Here is a 21,915-nt window from a genome sequence, read left to right as displayed (position 1 = left end):
TAATCTATTCCTGGTCTATAAACATTGCAGGCAAAGAACTATAAAGTTAAAACATAACTACAGATTGCAAATGCATGCAAGGGGCCTTCACTCCATCTTCACCTACCCCTCCTCCTGCCCAATCTACTCTTTTCTTTAGAGTCTAAATGTTTTTATACTGACATGTCAAAGAAATTTCTTTAATGAGTTCATTTCTCTAGGACTAATAAAAATTACTATAGGAAAGGCTTACTACCATATGACAAAAACCATAATTTATTGCCAGTTTCAGAAGTGGAAAGAAATACCAAAATAGTTATACAAGAGTACAGTAATAAGAATACACAGAGCAGAATACAGTGTACATAAAGATTTTGCCCAATGGGGACCAGGCCTGCAACCAGGAATGTGCCCCAACCAGGAACCTTTTGCTTTGCAGGATGATGCTCCACCAAATGAGCCATGCTGGTCAGGGCTACAGTGTAAAATGTATAATGTAAAAAGCAGCAACAATTATCTACACTACTGTAAGGGAGTAAATTTTGTGTAACACCCTGGTTTATTTATAAAAGCTATTTACTTATACAGACACATGACTTAAGATATTAAAAATCACCGACTCAAAAGGCTGGGGATTCAAGGTGACAGTATAGGGAGATCCTAAACTCACCTCCTCCCATGGGCACACCACCTACAGCTACATATGAAATAAATCTTTCTGAAAAAAGTCCTAAAAATTGCTAAACAGCTCCTCCACAACAAAGGATTAAAGGGCCACATCAAGACGGGTAGGAGAGGCAGAGATGCAGTCTCACCAGTAACCCATTCCAGCACAGAAACCCACAATCAGAGGGATCTCACAGATACACAGCTTCTCCCTGAGGAGTGAGGAATTCATGCCCACATCAGGTACCCCTACCCTTGAGACATTCACAGGACAGGAGACCCAAAACACCTGGCTTTGAAAACAAAGGGACTTATGTCCAGGAAACACAAAAGGGCTTTAGGGAACCAAAGTTCTGCCCTTAAAGGGCTTGTATGCAGATTCACTTACCCAGAAGCCCAACACAAAAGCAGGAGTTTGAAAAGCACCTAAACTATACATGAAGGAGATTCATTTGCTAATCTTAAAATGTCTGCTGAAGAGGCAGGAGCCTGATGGGACTTCCTGGGGATGGAGGTGCTATTGGGCACCATTTCTGTGCTCCCCCTATACCTTGCTAGCAGCAGTGCTGATGGTCAGCATTTGCGCACTCCCCCTCTCCATTGCTATTGCCAGCGGGTATGTGTAGTCAAAGAACACTCCTGCTGCACCACTAAAGTTGGAGGGCATGCCCCACCCTTACACTTCCCTGCTCCCTCACTGAGACAGCAGGCATGTCCCAGCCCAGGGCTCTTCCACAGCCCCACCAAAGCCAGCAGGTGCATTCCAGCCCTGAGCTCTCCCTCTGCCTTGTCAAAGCCAGTGGAAGTGTCTAGTTCACACAGAGGCAGGCTTCAGCTCTGCCACACATTTAGAGGCCATCGAGGAGCTCTCAGGAAACACAGGTCAAGATATGTCATCTTTGCACTCTCTCAGCATCATACAGCTCGCTGGTACCTTCCAGAGAAGAGCTTATATACTTGTCTGGAACCCCAATTTTTGCAAGTGTTTCCCAGGGGACACCTGCAGATCACCTGGTCTGGAGGCCAGCAGGGTTTACAATTGCAGTGCCAGTGGACTGTATATATTTACATATCTTAAAAGCTGCTGCTAAAGGGTCTGATTTCCAAACAGCCTGAAACTGGGTGCTGAATGAGATCCCTCCCTTTGTAACACTGACAAGTCTTGACAAACCCTCAACAACTGAGGCCTATCAAGAATTAATCAGGGTCTGTGAGGTATGAGGGGACTAAATAGTAATGAAAAAAAAATACAATAAACATTAAATTAAAAAAATAAAAAACAATCACAAACAATCACAAAAGTTCAAGAAACAACCAAGAGTTAGGGCCAGGCTGAACAATAATGTTCATCTTCTACACAGGGTGACTCCTTCAAGAATCGGAGAGGCAGGTGCTTCCCCTAATAAAAAGAAACAGAGAGTTGAGGAAAATGAGGCAACAAATATGATCTGAACAAAAGAACAAGATTAAACCTCAGAAAAAAAATACCTTAATGAAATGGAAAAAAGTAATTTACATGATAAAGAGTTCAAAGTAATGGTAATAAAGATGCTCACCAAAAGTGGCAGAAGAATGAAGGAACACAGTGAGAATGTCAACAAAGATATAGATACTATAAGAAAGCACCAAATAGAAGTCACAAAGTTGAAGAATAAAATAGCTGAACTTAAAAAAAAACAAACAAACAAAAACACTACAGGGGTTCAACAATAACCTGGGTAAAGTAGAAGAAAGAGTCAGTGATCTGAAGACAGAACAGTGGAAATCATCCAAACAAAGTAGCATACAAGAAAACAGAATTAAAAAAAAAAAATAAAGCTCGCTTAAGAAACCTAGCGGGTCAATATCAAATGAAGTAACATTCACATTATAGGAGTCCCAGAAGAAGAAGAAAAAGAGAAGGGGGAATAAAACTTAGAGATATAATGACTGCAAACTTCCCTAACATAGAGGAGGAAACAGACATCCAGATCCAGGAAACTCAGAAAGTTCCAAGTAAGATAAACACAATAAGATCCATATCAAGACACGTTGTAATTAAAATATCAAAAGGTAGCCCTGGCCAGTATGGCTCTGTTGGTCAGAGTGTCATCCCATGAACTGAAAGTTTACGGATTCAATTCCCAGTCAGGGCACATGCCTAGGTTGCATGTTTGGTCCCCAGTTCAGGCACATATGAGAGGCAACCGATTGATGTTTCTCTCTCCCATGGAATTTCTCTCGTCTCTCTGTCCCTCCTTATCCCTCTCTCTAAAATCAAGTGAGGATAAAAAGAAATGTCAAAAGGTAAAGAGAGAATGTTAAAAGCATCAAGAGTCAGAAACAAGGGAACCCCCCCACACACACCTAAGACTATCAGTACAAACTTTGCAGACCAGAAGGGAATAGCATGATATATTCAAAGTGCTGAAAGGCAACAACTTCCAGTCAGAGTACTCCAGTGAGCAAGATTATCATTCAGAATTGAATGAGATAGAGTTTCCAGACAAGCAAAAGCGAAAGGAGTTCATCACCACTAAACTGACCTTATAAAAAATGTGAAGGGATTTCCTTAAGCTGACAAGAAATGACACTAATTAGTAACAAGAAAACATATGAAAGTAAAAATCTCATTAATAAAGGTAAATATATAGGAAAGGTAGTGAATTTTATAAAACCAGTATGAAGGTTGAAAGACAAAAATAGTATAACTACAATAAATAGTTAAGGGCTACACAAAATAAAGATATAAAATGTGACATCAAAAACATAACACATGTGACGAGAGGAAGTAAAAAATGTAGTTTTAGAATGCATTAAAGCAATTTGTTATAAACTTAATAAGAAAGGAATCTATGCATAAAGTAATCAAACCACAAGAAAGAGAGTAAGAGAAGAAAGAAACTACAAAACAGAAAAAAAAAATCAGCAAAATGGCAATAAGTACATAGCTATCAATAATTATTTTAAATGTAAGTGAACTACATTCTCCAAACAAAAGACATAGAAGTGGCTGAATGGATTAAAACACAAGGTCCATCTATATGGTGACTATAAGAGACTCACCTCAGATGTAGGGATACACACAAAATAAAAGGATAGAAAAAGGTGTTTCCTGCAAATGAAAACCAAAATAAAGCTGGGGTAGCTATACTCCTATCAGACAAAATAGACTTTAAAACAAAGTCTTTCAGAAAAACAAAGATTGGACATAATGATAAAGGGGTCAGTCCAACAAGATGAATGACATTTGTAAATATTTATGAACCTAACACAGGAACACCTAAATAAATAAAGCAAATATTAACAGATCCAAAGAAAGAAACTGATAACTATACAACGACAATAGGGGACTCTAATAAACCATTTACATCAATGAATAGATCATGAGAAAAGAAAATCAATAAGGAAACATGGGCCTTAAATGACATATTAAATCAGATGTACTTAATAGATGTACAGAGAACATTCAATCCAAAAGCAGAATAATACACAGTCTTCCCACGTGCACATAGAACACTATCCAGGATCAATCACTTGTTAGGCCACAAAACAAGTCTCTAATTTAAGAAGACTGAAATCATATCAAGCATCTATACTGACTACAATAGTATAGAACTAGAAATTAAAAATCACAAATATGTGGAGATTAAACATGCTACTGAACAACCAACTGGTCCATGAAGAAATCAAAGGAGAAATCAAAAAATACCTTGAGACAAATGAAAACAGAAATACGACATAGCAAAATTTATGAAGTGCAACAAAAGCAGTTCTAAGAGAGTTCACAGTAATAGAGGCCTACCTCAAGAAACAAATAATCCTAAACAAACTAAATTTACACGTAAAGGAAGTAGAAAAGAAGAACAAAGCCCAAAGTTAGTAGAAGGAAATAAAGATCAGAGCAAAAATAAATGCAATAAGATCTAAAAAGACAAAAAGATCAATAAAACTTAAAGCTGGTTCTTTAAAAAGATAAAAATTGACAAATCTTTAGCTAGAATCACTAAGAATAAAAGAGGGTTCAAATAAAAAAATCAGAAATGAAAGAAAAGTTACAACTGATACCGCAGAAATACAAAGCATAAGAGATTACTGTGAACAATTATACATCAACAAATTTAACAACCTAGAAAAAATAGATCAATTCCTAAACACATAAAATCTTCCAAGACTAGGTTAAAAAAAAATAGAAAATCTGAATAAACTAATTACTAGTAGGGAGATGGAATCAATAATCAAAATCTCCCAACACAGAAGTCCAGAACCAGATAACTTTATTGCTAAATTCTACCAAACATTTAAAGAGGACTTAATACCTATCCATCTCTAACTCTTCCAAAAAACTAAAGAGGACATAACATTTCCAAAGGCACTTTAGGAGACCAGTATTACCCTCATATCAAAACCAGATAAAAAAAGAAAATTACAGCCCAATATCATTGAACAAGGATGCAAAAATCCTCAACAAAATATTAGCAAACAAACTCAATAAAACATTAAAAGAATTATACACCATGATGGTGGGATTCATTCCAAGGATGTGACGATGGTATAATACCCACAAATTAGTCAATATGATATAACCTATTCAAAAATGAAGAATAAAATTCATATGATCATCTTAATTGACACAGAAAACATCACTTCACAAAATTCAACATCCATTTATGATAAAAACTCTCAACAAAGTGGGTGCAGAGGCAGCATATTTCAAACATAATAAAGATTATATACAACAAGCTCACAGCTAACATAACAAACAGTGAAAAGTTGAAAGTCTTCCTCTAAAATTAGGAACAAGACAAGGATGCCCATTCTTGCCACTTCTACTCAACATTATATTGGAAGTCCAAGCCAGAGCAATCAGGGGGGAAAAAAAGAAATAAAAAGCATCCAAATTGGAAATGAATAAGTAAAACTGTCATTATTTGTGAACAATATGATTTTATATATAGAAAATGCTAAACACTCCACCAAAAACTCTTAAAATAAATAAACAAATTCAGTAAAGTTTCAGGGTACAAAATCAATATACAAAATTCTGTTGTATTTCTACATAACAAAAATGAACTGTCAGAAGAGAAATTAAGAAAACAATCCCACTTACAATTGCATCAGAAAGAATAAACTACCTAGGATTAAATTTAACTAAGGAGGTGAAAGACCTGTACACTAAAACATATAAGGCACTGAGTAAAAGAAATTAAAGAAGACACAAATAAACGTAAAGATATTCTGAGCTTATGGGTTAGAAAAATCAGTATAGGTAAAAAGCTGAGGTAGTATAGTTGAAAATATTGAGGTAGAACTTCCATATGATCCAGCAATCCCACTTCTGGGAATCTGTCCCCCCAAAATAAAAATACTAACTCAAAAAGATATCTGTACCCCATGTTCACTGCAGTATTATTTAAAATAGCTAAAATATGGAAACAATCTAGGATCCTTGAGGGTATTATGCTAAAAGAAAAGACAACATGTGATTTCACTTATATGTAGAATCTAAAAAACAAACAAAACAAAACTCATAGGTACAGAAAAGAGACTGGCAGTAGCCAGAGGGGAGGGGACTTGGGGGCTGGGTGAAATGAGTGAAGTGGGTCAAGAGGTACACATTTCCAGTTATAAGAGAAATCAGTCATGGGGGTGTAATGTACAGCATGATGACTACACTCAATATCATACTGCGTATTTGAAAGTTGTTAAGAGAGTAAATCTTGAAAGTTCTACTTACAAGAAAAAAAATTAAGTTAACTTTGTACAGTGACAGATGGCAAACAGACTTATTGTGGTAATATTTCAGATGTATAGAGATATTTAATCATTATATTGTACACCTGAAATTAACATAATGTTATATGTGAATTATACCTCAATTTTTAAAAAACCACATATTCTGGCTCAGTCAATAACAATTACTTAAAAATTTGAACAAGACAAAAGTCACACTGAGCAATCTCAGGAGTAGCTCTACAGACATGTCACTTCTTAACTCATATTTTGGTCTTCAAAATTGACCTAGCCCTTGTCAATGTGGCTCAGTTGGTTGGGCATCATCTTGCAAACCCAAAGGTGTCAGGTTAAATTCCAGGTCAGGGCACTAGCCTGGGTTACAGGTTCAGTCCCTGGCTGGGCACCTATGAAAGGCAACCAATCAGTATTTCTTTCTCACATCACTGCTTCTTCCCCTCTCTTTCTCCATCCCTTCCCCTCCCTCTTAAAAACTAGAGACACTATTTTTAAAAACTGATTTTAACATTGTCTTATGAATAACATAAAGTTCATATTTACCTGTCCTTTAGCAAAGCCACAGAGAAGTCTTGAGCAGTCATTGTTAATACTGAGGGCAGAGATGGCTCCATACTGACCTCCAACACTAGTGCTACCCAAACAGAGTCGCAAAGCTTGATTCTGATCTAAAAAAAGTAATTTGTAAAATCAGGTGAAAGAAATGGAAGGAGTGAATAAATATACATTTGTATAGGCTTGCTTTCTTAGCCATCAGGGAGATGCAAATAAAAACCACAATGAGATACCATTTTACACCAGTCAGAATGGCCATCATCAACAAATCAACAAGCAACAAGTGCTGGCGAGGATGTGGAGAAACGGGAACCCTACTGCACTGTTGGTGGGAATGCAGACTGGTGCAGCCACTATGGAGAACAGTATGGAATTACCTCAAAAGATTAAAAATGGAACTGCCTTTTGAACCAGCGACTCCACTACTAGGATTATACCCGAAGAATCTTGAAACACCAATTCAAAAGAACTTATGCACTCCTATGTTCATTGCAGCACTGTTTACAATAGCTAAGTGCTGGAAACAACCTAAGTGCCCATCTGTAGATGAGTGGATCAAAAAACTGTGGTACATTTACACAATGGAATACTATGCAGCAGAAAGAAAGAAGGAACTCCTGCCATTTGCAACAACATGGATGGAACTAGAGAGAATTATGCTTAGTGAAATAAGCCAGGCAAAGAAAGAAAAATACCATATGATATCACCTAATACAGGAAACTAAAGAACAACACAAACAAAGGAACTAAATAGAACAAAGAGCAGAACAGCAGTCAATAGGGGGGAGGGGAGAGGGAGAGAAGGGGGATAAGTAAGGGAAGGGATTAGTCAAAGAACCCGTATGAAGGACTCATGGACATGGACAGCGGGGAGGGATATGATTGCGGGAGAGGGGGTGGGTTGGGTGGGGGAGAGAAATTAGGGGAAAGGGGGACAACTGTAATTGAAAAAACCAAAATAAATAAAAAAAAAAAACCAAAATAAAATAAAAAAAAAAAAAAACTTCAATCAAATGATAAAGTTACATTCATTTTAAATATATGAATTAAGCACCTCTTAGCCACTAAGAATGCAGGAAAAAAAAAATATCTATAAGGGAGCATAATACAAAACTTGTTAATGATAAGTGAAAAAATCCATAAGAAATCTATATCTCCTTAAGCAAACCATTTTTCATCACCCTCATTCCAGAACTGTAGTTCTTGCTAGTTTCAGGATGAAAAGTTACAGGGAATATCTTCTTTTAAAATAGTTTTAAAACCTCAAAAATCAAAACTTATTAATTTAGAATTAGACTAAAGTTTACATTTATATTTTCCATGAAGAAACAGTTTACTAAACAAATTAACAGTACAAATAAAATCACAGAGTAAGTGCTAACTACTTAACAGAAATATTTCAAGCATCAGCACTTGACATACTAAAAGCAAATAATTTAAATCTCCACTAGATTAAGTTATTTAAGGGAAAGAATTTTGTTTTGATCACCCTGATTATTTCCAGGAGGCACTCAAAATATTTATTAAACTTTATTATCTAATAATTAAAAGAAATTCCTCTATGGGTGTCTCCTAGGCAATGCTTACTTTGTACAGTGTTCTTTATCGTACCCACTTGAAAACCATAAAATAAAAAATTTAAAGGCATGCCTACAATATTTAACTGTTTAGAGGGAAAAAATAAATAAACCCAGCATACTTGCACAATCTGAAGTTCTCTCAACTCTCCCAGCAATTGTTTGTGTCTCCCTTAACTGGTATTAAAAACAAGAAAACAGGCCCAAAATGGAGTCATTTTTGCTAAGCCCCATATCACCAAACTGAGACTTAATATTTAATTACAGTTTTGGCCTTTCCCAGGAATGGAATCTTAAACCAGTCAAGCAGGAATTGCCTGGTCAGTACTAGTTAGGTGATCTGCCTGACAGACCCCTGCCACCCCCTAAGGAAACTGACCTTGCCACAACCAACCCACTTCTTGCTAGTGTAACTTCCTTGGCCCATTCCCTTCCGCCTATAGAAGTCTCCCATTTTGTATAGCTTCTCAAAGCCCCTTTATACCTTCTAGAGCAGCGGTTTTCAACCTTTTTCATCTCATGGCACACATAAATTACTATAATTCTGCAGCACACCCCAAAATATATTTTTTATCTTACAAAAAGGCATAATTTTGATTCATTCACACTGGACAGCTATTGCTATGTTGACTGTTGTCATTTTTTTAATTTGACATTCTAAGGCAGTGGTTCTCAACCTGTGGGTTGCAACCCCTTTGGGGGTCAAACGACCCTTTCACAGGAGTCGTCTAAGACCATCGGAAAACACATATATAATTACATATTGTTTTTGTAATTAATCACTATGCTTTAATTATGTTCAATTTGTAACAATGAAAATACATCCTGCATATCAGATATTTACATTATGATTCATAACAGTAGCAAAATTACAGTTATGAAGTAGTAACAAAAATAATTTTATGGTTGGGGATCACCACAACATGAGGAACTGTATTAAAGGGTCGCGGCATCAGGAAGGTTGAGAACCACTGTACTAAGGGAAAAGAGGTCAGTACCCCTGACTAAATAGTCAGGTATGGCTTGTTTTAAAAATTCTTGTGGCACACCAGTGTGCCTGCCGTGGCACACCAGTTGAAAATTGCTTTGCTAGAATGAATCACTGAATAAAGCCAATAAGATCATTTAATTTTACTCAGTTGAATTTTACTTTTTAACACCACCCACATACCACTTTTGGATGTAAATATATCTTACTTCCACTACAAGACTATGTCCTCTCTAAAGCAAAGGTGATGAGTGAATTAATAACACTCCCAGAATACCTAGCATGGTGCCTCACACTCAGAGGCAGCTGACAATCACCTGAATAGCATACACATTTGCAAATCTTCCTTCTATAAGGGTAAGTCTAGTTATCAGAAATAGCCTAAAAACATTCATTCTCAGGCCTAGGGAATAATATGATCGAAGTCCTTTTGCCCATCCAAAGTAAATACTGTAAGGATATTTTCCTGTGTTCATAAACTGGCTTACATAGTAATCTCCACCTCCCCAAGGATTCTGACACAATAGATGGTTGTATGGTATACGGCACACAAAAAATACTCAATGTTACACAGGTCTGATCCACCCAAACTTAGAGGTGTCACTACCACTTTCTAATTTAACAAAGTTCATATTTAAAATAGACTAAGTATTCTTATAGCTCAGGAAAAGCAAGAATAGGAGAATTAAGGTATATGATAATATAGAAAATAAGGGTACCATTAAGAAAGAGTAAAAAGAAGAAAAGAGCAAAGGAAAAAGACTTATCTGACTTCTACGTTAAAAACCCAAACATGACTCTTTTCCTAACTGTGGGTCCCATGTACTAAAAACTAGCTAGGACAAGGAACCAAATTATCAACCTTGGTCATTCCTGAAAGATGTATTAAATTTACATCCCACAGGATTATGTTAATGAAAATACTCTAAACTTTTTTCTTGATTTTTACAATGTAATCATTATCTTTACAATGTCCCTTCATAAGGTAGCATGACTATAAAGTGACGCACAGTATATAAAATATAATCTATTTTAACTCCAAAAGATGGTTATCAATTCTTATTGCTGTATTTATACATTCTATTTTTACAGTACCATATTAACAAACTAGCTATTATATAATTTAGAGTAAATTCAGAAAAGGTAGATTTCTGTAGAAAAGAGAAAGCCGAGTCTTCCTGGAGAGGTTTCCTTGCTAGAGTAACTAAACATTTTGTAGTCAGGTCTTTCTGTACAATTCTGGGGAGAGGTGCTTGATGAAAATGAAAATAAAACCTCTTCCAAACACTTAAACTCTGTAGTTAATGGAAAGAATAAGAAGACATGGACAGAAGCAAGAAAGATGAAAATCAGAGCTGTCTCCATGTTCTATTCTCAAGGGGGCTCTTGATCTCATTGATCTAAATGGAAAATTTCTATTTTCCCCCTACTCTCTGAAATCTCCTTTGTCTATTGTTGAGGGGAAAAGATCAAATTAGTAGTATATCTAATTTCATTTACAAATTCATATTAAAAACACATTTGGTTGGCATTGTCAACTTAGTTTTGTTTTGTGTTTTTCATTGAAGTGGGTCCTTATGAAGCAAATGACTGGTAAGAAATAGGAATGAGACTATCATCTTTCCTATAAACTTCACAGAATTGGCATACAGCTTAAATAAGAAAAGGCCTATAAAAATTTGAAAACCACAAAATGGTACAAATGCAAGAGATTATTAACAATAAATAGCTTACTAATTAACTAAAAGAACTTGAAGCCTAGATATCACAAAAAGCACACCTATTTGACATTACCATGAACTATACCTATTTCTTTTATTAGTGTACCTTTCAAAGTATACTTTGCTTAGGGTAGATCTCCTTAATATAGTCTGGGCTGAGGTATAATGTGATGAACAGCAAGGAAAAGTCACAAATAATGCATAAAGTCTATAATAGCTATAAAATCTAAATTTGAACACACTTCCAGAATTTCTCTTCTCTTTCCGTACACTAACATCAACCCAATCTTTTCTTTCTTTGTTTTAACTAGTTCCTAAAAACTGTCAAAGTATTGGGTTGGTCAAAAGTCCATATTGTTTTTTCCATAAAAGACACATTTTTCATTTTTACCAATAACTTTATTGATTTGATATGTTGAGTATGTCAGCTATCTCCTGCTAATGGCTTCTAGTGGGTAGAGGCCAGGGGTGCAACTAAACATCTCCCAATGCATAAGACAGCCCCACAGCAAAGAATTATCTGGCAAAAATGGCAATATTACCAAGAAACTTTGCAAACCACATTTGACATGTTTTTTTTTTAAGTATATTTTATTATGTTGTTACAGTAGTTCCAATTTTCTTTCCCCTTTGCTCCCCTCTGCTCAGTACCCCTCTCCCCTCCAAGTTCTTTGGCTTCACCCTTTCCTATATGATTCTTAACTTCCCCCTATTTTGTACCAACCAACTATGCTTCTTAATCCCTGCACCATTTCCCCATTACCCCCCCTTCCCCCTCCCAGTTGATAACCCTCCAAATGATCCCTATACCTATGATTCTGTTCCTATTCTTTTTGCTTACTTGGATTTTGTTTTAAATTTTTAGAATCCGTTGTTTATAGTTGTGAGTCTGTGGTCATTTTATTGTTCATAGTTTTGATGTTCGTTTTCTTAAGTAAGTCCCTTTGACATTTCATATAATAATGGCTTGGTGATGATAACTCTTTTAGCTTTACCTTGTCTGGGAAGCACTTCATCTGCCCTTCCATTCCAAATGATAGCCTTGCTGGATAGAGTAATCTTGGTTGTAGGTTGCTTTTCATCACATTGACTACTACTTGCCAGTCCCTTCTTGCCTGCAAAATTTCTTTTGAAATCAGCTGATAGTCTTATAGGCACCCCTCTGTAGGCAACTCTCTGCTTCTCTCTTTATCTTTCACCTTTGGCATTTTAATTATGATGTGTCTTGGTGTGGTCCCCTGTGGGTTGAGCTCACCCGGGACTCTCTGTGCTTCCTGGACTTGTATGTCTATTTCCTTCGTAAAATTTGGGAAGTTTTCCTCCATTATTTTTTCACATAAGTTTTCAATTTCTTGCTCTTCCTCTTCTCCTTCTGGCACCCCCATGATTTGGATGTTTGCACATTTATAAAGTTGTCCCAGAGGTTCCCAAGCCTCTCCTCATTTTTTTCAATTCTTGTTTCCTGATTCTGTACTGGTGGACTGTTTTTTTCTTCATTATGTTCCAAATCATTTATTTGAACCCTGGTTTTCTTCCCTTCACCATTGGTTTTGTGTGGATTTTCCTTCGTTTCACTTAGCATAGCCTTCACTTCTTCTCTTATGCATTTGCCATACTCAAGCATATCTGTCAAGCCTGTGAGCATCTTTGGAATTCTGCGTCTGTTAGGTTAGCTATCTCCTCGTCACTTACTTCTTTCACTAGAAACTTGATCCGATCCCCCTTTTGGGCCATACTTCTCTGTCTCCTCATCTTGACAGGCTCCTGTATTTGTTTTCCTGTGTGTCTCAGGTAGAGCTGTCGCTCCTGTTACATGGTAAGGGGCGGAGCCTTAGGGATTCATCAGTACAGAGCGACCTGTTTCACCATGTTGTAGCACTATATATGGGAGGAGTCTGAGAGGGAACAATGCCATTTTCCCAGTACTCACCCCTCTTCCAGGCACTTCTCCCACTTCCGTATGGGACTGGAGCCCATCTAGCTGCTGCCCTGGCCATCATTCCCAGAGTGGGTGGGTCTGTGGACGTTCTAGGACCATGAGGGCCCTTTAAACAAGCGGACTCTGCTGAGAGATGAGCAGTTTCTGCCTCCACCCTAATCCCCACTGGTCTGCATAGTCAGAAGCAATGAGGCTTGATTTTCCCCAGTGCTGGGAGCATGAACTGTGCAGTCTGGTGAGGAGCTGGGAATGCTCCCCAGATGTTCCTTCCAACTTTTTAAAACGTGTAACTGCTTTCCACCCACCTGCCACTGCCACCACACCGCGTCCTCTCTGCCCCTCCTACCCATCTGGATGAGTATTTCTTCTTTATATCTTTGTTTGCTACACTTACATGCAGTTTGATTTTCTGGAACTTCTGGTTGTTTCTAGTTTTGAGGTAGCAGTATTCATTCTCAGTTGTGAAGGAAGACGTAGCGTGTCTGTCTACGCCTCCATCTTGGCCAGAAGTACTTTTGACATGTTTGATGAGTCACAGCACCTTCTCCTTACACTGCACAAATCTTTTTTTGTGTTTCAGTTGCATTTTTACCTTTCTTGAAATAATAAAGCATAATACACTGAAAATGTTGTGTATCTTCTTCCATCTTTAATATTAAAATGACTGCCCAAAAATTCATCAATTTTGATGTTTTCTTAAATGCCCGCTGATATGACAGCTGTCACAATAAAAACTAACAAAACTGTTTCAATTGACCTTTAAGACAACTAAGCACTACTAGAGTCACCGTATGAAAAAAAACTTTTTGGCCAACCTAATAGGAACTATCTAGATTCTAGAAGGAATCAAATTTAATTGTGTAGAGCTCTACTTTTATTGCCAGTATTCCATCTTCTTCAATATTACTCTTTTCTTACTCTTTGAGCATATTAAAATACACTCTAAGCCCCAAGGAGAAGCAAAGAGATATTAAGAAACATTTTTCATCAATGATTACACAAGAGCAGAAACACTTTTACCTGACCTCCATCTAAGCAACAGTCAGAAAAGCTCTCATTCCTTCTGTGAAGGTTACCTACTGAAGCCCAGGTAACACTGAATCCCCATGACCAACTGGCCTTTTTTGGGAATGCCGATGTTTACGAAGAGTCATTTGTGTTCATTTCCAAACCTGTTCTTGCCATTCATGCCACTGTAATGCTGCTGTACTTTAAAAACTTAATAACACACAAACTGATGAAACAGAGTGAAAAAGACAGGGCCATTGCTTCTACGAAAACTAAATGAATGTTTTAGAAAAACGTGTTAAAGATAAATTGCTTTTAAAAGTGTCATGAAGGTGTGTATAAGATAACTGTAGAAGGTTGAAAAGAAGTTTTCTGAAAATCTAGTATTTTGCATTCCTTGATTAATTCACAGGTGCCTAAAAATGAAAAGTGCAAACTTTATATGACCCATGATTGTTGCAGTTTGTGCCAAAAGAGATGCTGCAGACCTCCATCTGGCAGATACAAACTTAAAAGCTTTGGTATATATCAAAAGATTAAGAGAAAAATGAATACTTCTATATTTTCAGTTAAAATAAAACATTAAAGATATGCATAAATGTATAATTTTTAACAAGTCCCTGTTTTAACCGATCTTTCAATTAGTTGCTTTTCTTCCGTGAGAATTTCATAAGGCATTGACTGTAATTGATAACATTCTCTTTCAACATTAAAAAAGTCAAAATAAAAGTCACTCATGCAAACCAGAATTACTATACCTTTTCCTTTGAATCCATGGAGAAATATCAAGAGAGAGAAAGACGAGATCAGTTCAAAAGTTCAGAGAAAAGACAGGTAACATTTCAAGAGTTTAAGTGACAAACTTCAGTTATCTATAGGAAGGATACTAAATATGATTAATTGATGTCTCCAGAGTTTGTGATTATATTCAGGTATTGGTTATGGGAAAGGAGAAATAACATAATATTCAAATTACAACACAGTAAGTATATCCAAGTCCATTAAGTTTGATAAAAACAAAAACAATTTCAAAAAAGTAATCTATTAAAGTATGCTAACAACTCAAAAAGTGAAAAACTAAGGACCCTGGCATAGGAAAACATCTTTATTAAGATTTGAATTTTTCAGTTCCTTCATATAGGTAAGGACCAAGATACACAATAAATACCATATATCTACAATTCCATAAGAATAGGCAATATACATCAATCTTGATGAAGTTTATAACGATTACTATTCTAATGTCCCAGGTCACTGTTACAAAGGGGAATCTACTGATACTTAAACAAGTATAGTTCTTCCTTCTACACTTTTGTTCTGTTACCAATGAAGACGTTTAAAAGAGATCAGATTTAACCCAGATCTCTAATCTAGGCACTTCATAGTATTATTACTCTGCCATTTGCCCCTGGCTTTCAAGCAAATTTTAATCCATTTGTTAAAACTCATTGTCCAAATATATAATCCCTACAAAAATGTGTAAAATTTATTAACACATAATTAAAAACCCAAAGTGTAACCAGAATATTAAGATTCTTTCTCAAAATGCCCACTTTGGCATACTTTCTCTTCCATGAAACTATAATCAAAGATTACTATTTCATCAGTGGCTGGGATCTAAAGAAAATTAGGAAGCAGGCCCATGGAAATTAGGAGGCAGTAGTAAAAGAATGTACTCTTCTCCTCTGATAGTTTTTAAGTACAGTCTTTTTAATTTGTTGTAGTAAGCTCTACATGAGTTTGATTATAAGCAGGCACGTAGTCTTATAACCTCGTGGTAAGGAGGGAATGTTAAAGCAGATAAAGCTGAGGAAAAGTGTGGTAAGCAGGAACAAAAACTCAACATGCATTCTGCTGAATATTTGCATTATAGTCTATCCTCATGCACCTTAGTTCTTCTTTTCTTCATATATCTTGGAACTGGCCTCCTTTTTTTTCAGGACAGAATTGCTCAGGATGGTGGAAATGCACTCATTAAGGATTCCATATTCCTTGATTATGACCTTGGCTCTGTGCATGTCACTTAGCCTCTCTGGTTTTCAATCACCTCATATGTAAAATAAGGGGACTGAACTAAAAGACCTTTTAAGTTCCTTTCCCCAAATCTTATCAATCCAATACAAGCATGCGCCCACAGGAAAACAAGCATTCCTACACCTGAGAGCTGGTAAAACTTTCTGAAAGGCAATTCGGCAATACATATTAGAAGTGTTTAAAACGTTCATACCCTGACCCAGGGTATGACTTAGGATTTTCAGGAATTTGTCCTAAGGAAGTAATTACGTGTACAAAAATATAGTAACAAAGATGTTCATCACTACACTATTTGTTGAGAAACAACCTAAATATCTTATAGTAGGAAATGATTAAGTAAATTATGGTGAGTCCATTTAAAAGAATACAATGTAGCCAGTAAAAATGTTACAGATGAATATATAATTACATGGAAAGATGTTCATTATAATGAAAAAGCCGGTTACAAGTTACACAATACAGTTCAGGGTTAGGTATATGTGTGCACACATACACGCACACACATATAGAAAAAAGATTAGAAGACTATACAGAAATAGTAGGACTATTCCTGTATGGGAGAATTTGGTATTTAATATCTTCAACTTTTGCTCATCTATGTTTTCTAAATTTTCTATTACAAACACATACGGAGTAAGAAAAATATTAGTAAAGAATCAATTCTATAGTTCTCTCAAGAGACTTATATTTTTGTTTCTATTCTTCTGATCTCCAAACAATAAAACTCATATTTATATCAATCACCTTTGAAAAGAACAGGTATGAAAATCACATGATAAATAAGGCTTTAGGCATAATAGAAAGTTTTATAAATAGAAGTCAAATTGATCAAAAACAAGGTAAAATAAATAATATAGTAAATAAAGATGTAAGGCACACAGAGATCATATTGTGGTTCTGCTATTAAAGTATTCCCCGGTAATCCTTGTACAATATCCTGCAGATCCCTTAATAAAGTACAGTGTCATAAGGAATTCCATTTAAGAGAGATGAAAAAGACTTAAGTTCTAGGGGAGAACACTGAAAATGACCAAAAAAAATATTAATAGTTTTTAAATTAAAAAAATAAAACATTCTGGTCATAGTATTGAATTCAAAAGCAAAGAAAGATTAATGAAATCAGGGTTACGTATTTCGTCTCAGATTTAAAAATTGAGAAAATAAGAAAGACCAACCTCTACCATACAAATGAAACTAGTTAACTTGTCTCAACGAAAAAAAAAAATGTGATTAGGGGCTAAAATATATTTTCAGTTTAGAGGGATTTACAATGGAAATTTTTAAAAGTTATTGTCAGTGAGAGTTATCAAAAATTATTAAGAATGCCTGAGAATCTCTCCTGAAGATCTTCTAGAATAAGTACTCAGACATGATTTAGGATAAAAAAAATCATCCCTACCACCAATCATCAACTGAAGGCAGACAAGATGACAACCCAAGGTCCCTTCCAACTTTATATTCTTTTTGTCTAGGTCTTCAGAGTCAATAGATATGATAGCTCATAAATTCACAAAGAAAATAAATCTGCAACAAGCACCAAAATGAAAAAAAGACTGCTACTTTTCAAGTGTTTTTGTTTTTTCCAAGAAAATAAAGTTCATTATGTAAACTATAATTAAAAGACATTATAAAACCCAAAGGATACTTAATATTTAAAGTAAAGAAAGTAAATACTTGGAAAATTTACCAAATATTAAAGCCAATCCATGAGATGTACCCACTGCTATCAGACTGGACACTGCCTGAGAACAAAAGGAAAGATTATATTTTAAGATAGTACATCCAAGACCTTGAAATAAGCAGAGTTGAATTTGTTGGTGTTCCTTCCTCTAGCCACCAAATGACATATCAACTATTACAAATAAGGATAATTTCATCCTGTAGAGAAAACAGGAAATGAAACTCAGGACATTTTATTTCTCAGAATCCCTCTAAATTTACTCTAAGGATAACAATATAAACACTTACATATCCAACATCACAGAGAAAAATATGAACTTAGCTTCCTCTAACACAAAAAATTCAGGGCTATAGACAAAGTAAGAGGTACTTATGTTACCCGACCAAGAACCTCCTATGAAGTGTGGAGAAGAAATTGGAAAGCTCTTTTCTAATTTATTCCCAGGAGCCAAAAGGCACCAGAAATGTTCAAAATTCAGCTGACTTCCTCACCAATTAACTAATAAGAAAGCTACAGGAGGCAGCTGGAAATAGTCAAGAAAAGAGGGCACTAGTATGCATTCAATATGCCCCAGTTCTCTATAATCACTCCACTGACTTACTTGGCAGGGCTGGCAATAGAGTTCAGAGCTGTTAAATGTACTATTTACCACAAAGTGATTTTACCAAATACTGTTTTCCACTCCCTATAACCAAAGGGAGGTGAAATCAGAGAAGGAGCAAATTTACTTGGGCAGGGTAAAATACATACAAATAAATCTGGAAAATACTAATCGTTATTCCATTATATGCTTCTCAAACAAAAGCCTGAGGAGTAACCATACACTAGAAAGAAAACATTCAACATGGATAAATTTTAAACCTGATTCCTGGCAATAAATGACTTATAAATTTATTGTCACAATAATTTATGTAACTTTAAACATTAGAAGAATAAATCTAAAAAAACCCAATCAAACAGAAAGCTTACCTTTAAAGAATAATTTAAAGTATACTTACAATTGCTGTAGGCAGGCCAGCATCTACTTTGTCCTAAATGGAATTTAGAGGGAAAGAAAAGTACTTCAAACTATATTCTCATTATAAAACAAAAAGCGGTATAAGGCCTTCTCTTTACATATACTGTGATCCAGATCAACTCAGACAAGAGGTAGAACCTTTGTTTTTGCCTCTAAGAGAAACTACAAAAGTTGTATATACCAAGAAAATATAAAGAACAGAGAGTAAGATCATTTTATTTTACTTACTATAACATGTTTCAGGAAAGGTACTGATTATAAATGAAAAGGTAAAGGAAAAGAGAAAGAGGGTCCAGTTTCAATAATGTGAATAAAGGATGAGTACTATGGGTCAAAATAGTAGGAGTACATAAAAGATTTTAGAAAAAGAAAACATATGTTAAAGATATTCTTCCTCTAAGTAGGAGCTTCCTATCCAGCAGATCATGCAATAATCCCTAAATAAAACCTGAGCAGTTCAGTTCTCAAGCATAAGTATATCAAAAATTAAGTGCTAGTCTCAGCTCCTTACCCAACTGTATGACCCTAGGAAAGTAACCCAACCCTTCTCTATGTTAGTAATCTCATCTGTTCAAGAAATAGCAAATACTGCCCTATTTATGTCAATGAGTTGTCCTGAGAATCAAACTAAATTTAAAGAAAGTACTATGTAAATATGAAGGTATCTATATAATGCTTCTATAACTTTAAATAATAGTAATGGATTATAATGATTAGCATTACATAGCAAGAAGCTTTTAACATACATATATTACACTATTTTACTCTCAAACCTGGAGAGATCAAATAGGTAGTATTATTCTGATTTTCCAGATAAGAAAATAAAAGTTCCAAAGAGTTTCATTTACTTGCCCAAGATTATTCAGCAAGTGGCAGAGCTATGTCTCAAACTCAGAGCTTCCAGGTCCCAGCCAGGCTCTTTACATCACTTGCACATTTCTTTTCTACCACTATGTCTGTCCCTATCAACATGGTCAATTAGGTATCATAATCTCTCAGAAGGAAGAATCTATTTTACCCAACTTAGTAGAGTTGCCCAAGAACTAACTTAAGAAACTTTCTCCAGTGCATGGGAATATGAGGAGGAACAATCACCAAGGCCACTATGTACAATGTCCTAGACAACAGGATATACACAACTTTATGTAAATGTGTGTGTGTAAAGCTTGCCTAGCACAATGCTCAACAATTAAGAAGCATACAATAAATACTTTTTTAAATGATTGACTTGTGTCCCAGACAGGGAAAAAGAATGAGACAGCAGATGGAGAACATAACCAATATTCAAAATGAAACCTGAATAATGAAATCAGAAGTCAGCTAACTTTAAAAACTAAAAACTACAGATGAAGGGAACATTTTAGAGATTACAGAATTTTAGTATTGGTGTTGCAACATCTTCAGGTAGTGGAGGGAACATTTTAGAGATTACAGAATTTTAGTATTGGTGTTTCAACATCTTCAGGTAGTGGTTTTAAAAAGCCAGATGCACTAGAATCACCTGTGACACCTGTTAAAATGCAGATCCCTATGCTACACTGCTAGAGATTCCAAGTCAGCAGGACTGGGGTGGTGCCAGGAATCTGCATCTTAATAAGCCCTCCAGGAGATTCTTTCATATTAGATATGTTTTACAAAAACACTGTGCTAAGGTATCTCTTTTATCTTAGGTGATCATTAAAATGATAACTGTCCTTTAAACTATAATTTGAGCCCTGGCTGCTGTGGCTCAGTGGATTGAGTATCGGCCTACGAGCCAAGTGTCGCTAGTTCGATTCCCTGTCAGGGCACATTACTAGGTTGCACGTCAGGTCCCCAGTTAGGGGTGCGAGTGAGAGGCAACCACACAGTGATCTTTCTCTCCCTCTCTTCTCCTTTCCCCTCTCTCTAAAAAAATTAATTAATTAATTAAACAAACAAATTAATTATTTAAAATAAAAAAGTTAAAAAAATAAATTAAATTTAAAAATAAATAAATAAATAAAATATAATTTGAATTCGTTTTAAACATAGTCACATGCCATATTACTTTGAGGTTTCCAAAATTAAACAATGAAGTTCACAACTCCTAAAGTTTCATCTCTCCCAATGGTTCTCCAAGCATGGATTACAAAGCCCTGATGATCAAGGCCCTAGGCAGTCCTAATAACTTCACTATCCACATGGCTGACAGCATTATTGAACAACTATTCAGGAGAGATACCAAAAAATATAACTAGCTTTACATGTTAATAAACCAACCATCACAGAAAAGCATACAATTTAAATTGAGCTGGTAATCTAGAATTATGAAGGCAGGGTATGAAGACCGTCACAGAAAAGGCAGTTTTCATTTTAACATACCAAAGGAGCTCAGCCATAGCAATGAAATAAGAATAGAATGCAAACACTCTGGGATTTATTAGACTTTCCCCTCTTCTTCAAGAAGGAGGAGAAACCCTTTTAAATAACAGATTTATCTAATCATTGTTCAGTCTCTGAGTTTCAGTTCAGTCTCCATTATTCAAAATATTTTTAAAACTGCACAGGTGGGTCAAATGACTGTTCTGGTTCATCTTGATTTTGAAAGGAATGAATTTCATCACCTACATAAGGATTAAATTCAGAAAACGTCATGGAAATGTAATCCTCAACAGGTGGTTCCCATTCTAGAAAATATGAGTTACTCTCCACCTAAAAGAGGAAGGACAATTGCCCAGGTTTCCTCCACTGCTTGACTATCTCTCTATTTAAAGTGACTTCATGATATATGAGCTGCATCAGGGTATACCAATTGCCCACAGAGAATACTTTTTCTTTCTTCCTTTTTTTTTTTTTTGTATTTGCAGTAAGAGCTTTCTTTAATAAACCTGAAAATTGCAATGTGCTTATGATGTCATAATGCCATTTCTGTATCAAACACATACTCTCCTAAAAAAATCAAAATTTTGTCCAGAATGAACATGAAAAATGCCAATTAAACTTCATAAAAAGAACATAAAAATATATCAAAGTTCTTGGGGTACAAATGTGCCATCAT

At 35.6% G+C, this 21,915-nt stretch overlaps 1 protein-coding gene across 1 annotated transcript in view; it reads right to left on the bottom strand.

Moving 5' to 3' along the window:
* The window catches only part of VPS8 (VPS8 subunit of CORVET complex), a 265,592-nt gene that overhangs the window by 210,461 nt on the left and 33,216 nt on the right, over nucleotides 1-21,915 (bottom strand). The window contains exons 6-8 of the mRNA XM_090275034.1: nucleotides 18,877-18,909; nucleotides 17,885-17,939; nucleotides 6,919-7,043 (exon numbers count right to left, since the gene is read on the bottom strand). Of these exons, the coding sequence (XP_090131160.1) occupies nucleotides 6,919-7,043; nucleotides 17,885-17,939; nucleotides 18,877-18,909 (213 nt within the window). The remainder of the gene's footprint in view (nucleotides 1-6,918; nucleotides 7,044-17,884; nucleotides 17,940-18,876; nucleotides 18,910-21,915) is intronic.

The sequence above is a fragment of the Furipterus horrens genome, unplaced genomic scaffold (assembly GCF_987537825.1).
Source record: "Furipterus horrens unplaced genomic scaffold, mFurHor1.1.pri manual_scaffold_1, whole genome shotgun sequence".
Classification (NCBI taxonomy): domain Eukaryota; kingdom Metazoa; phylum Chordata; class Mammalia; order Chiroptera; family Furipteridae; genus Furipterus; species Furipterus horrens.
This window is presented reverse-complemented; position numbering and strand designations above follow the sequence as displayed.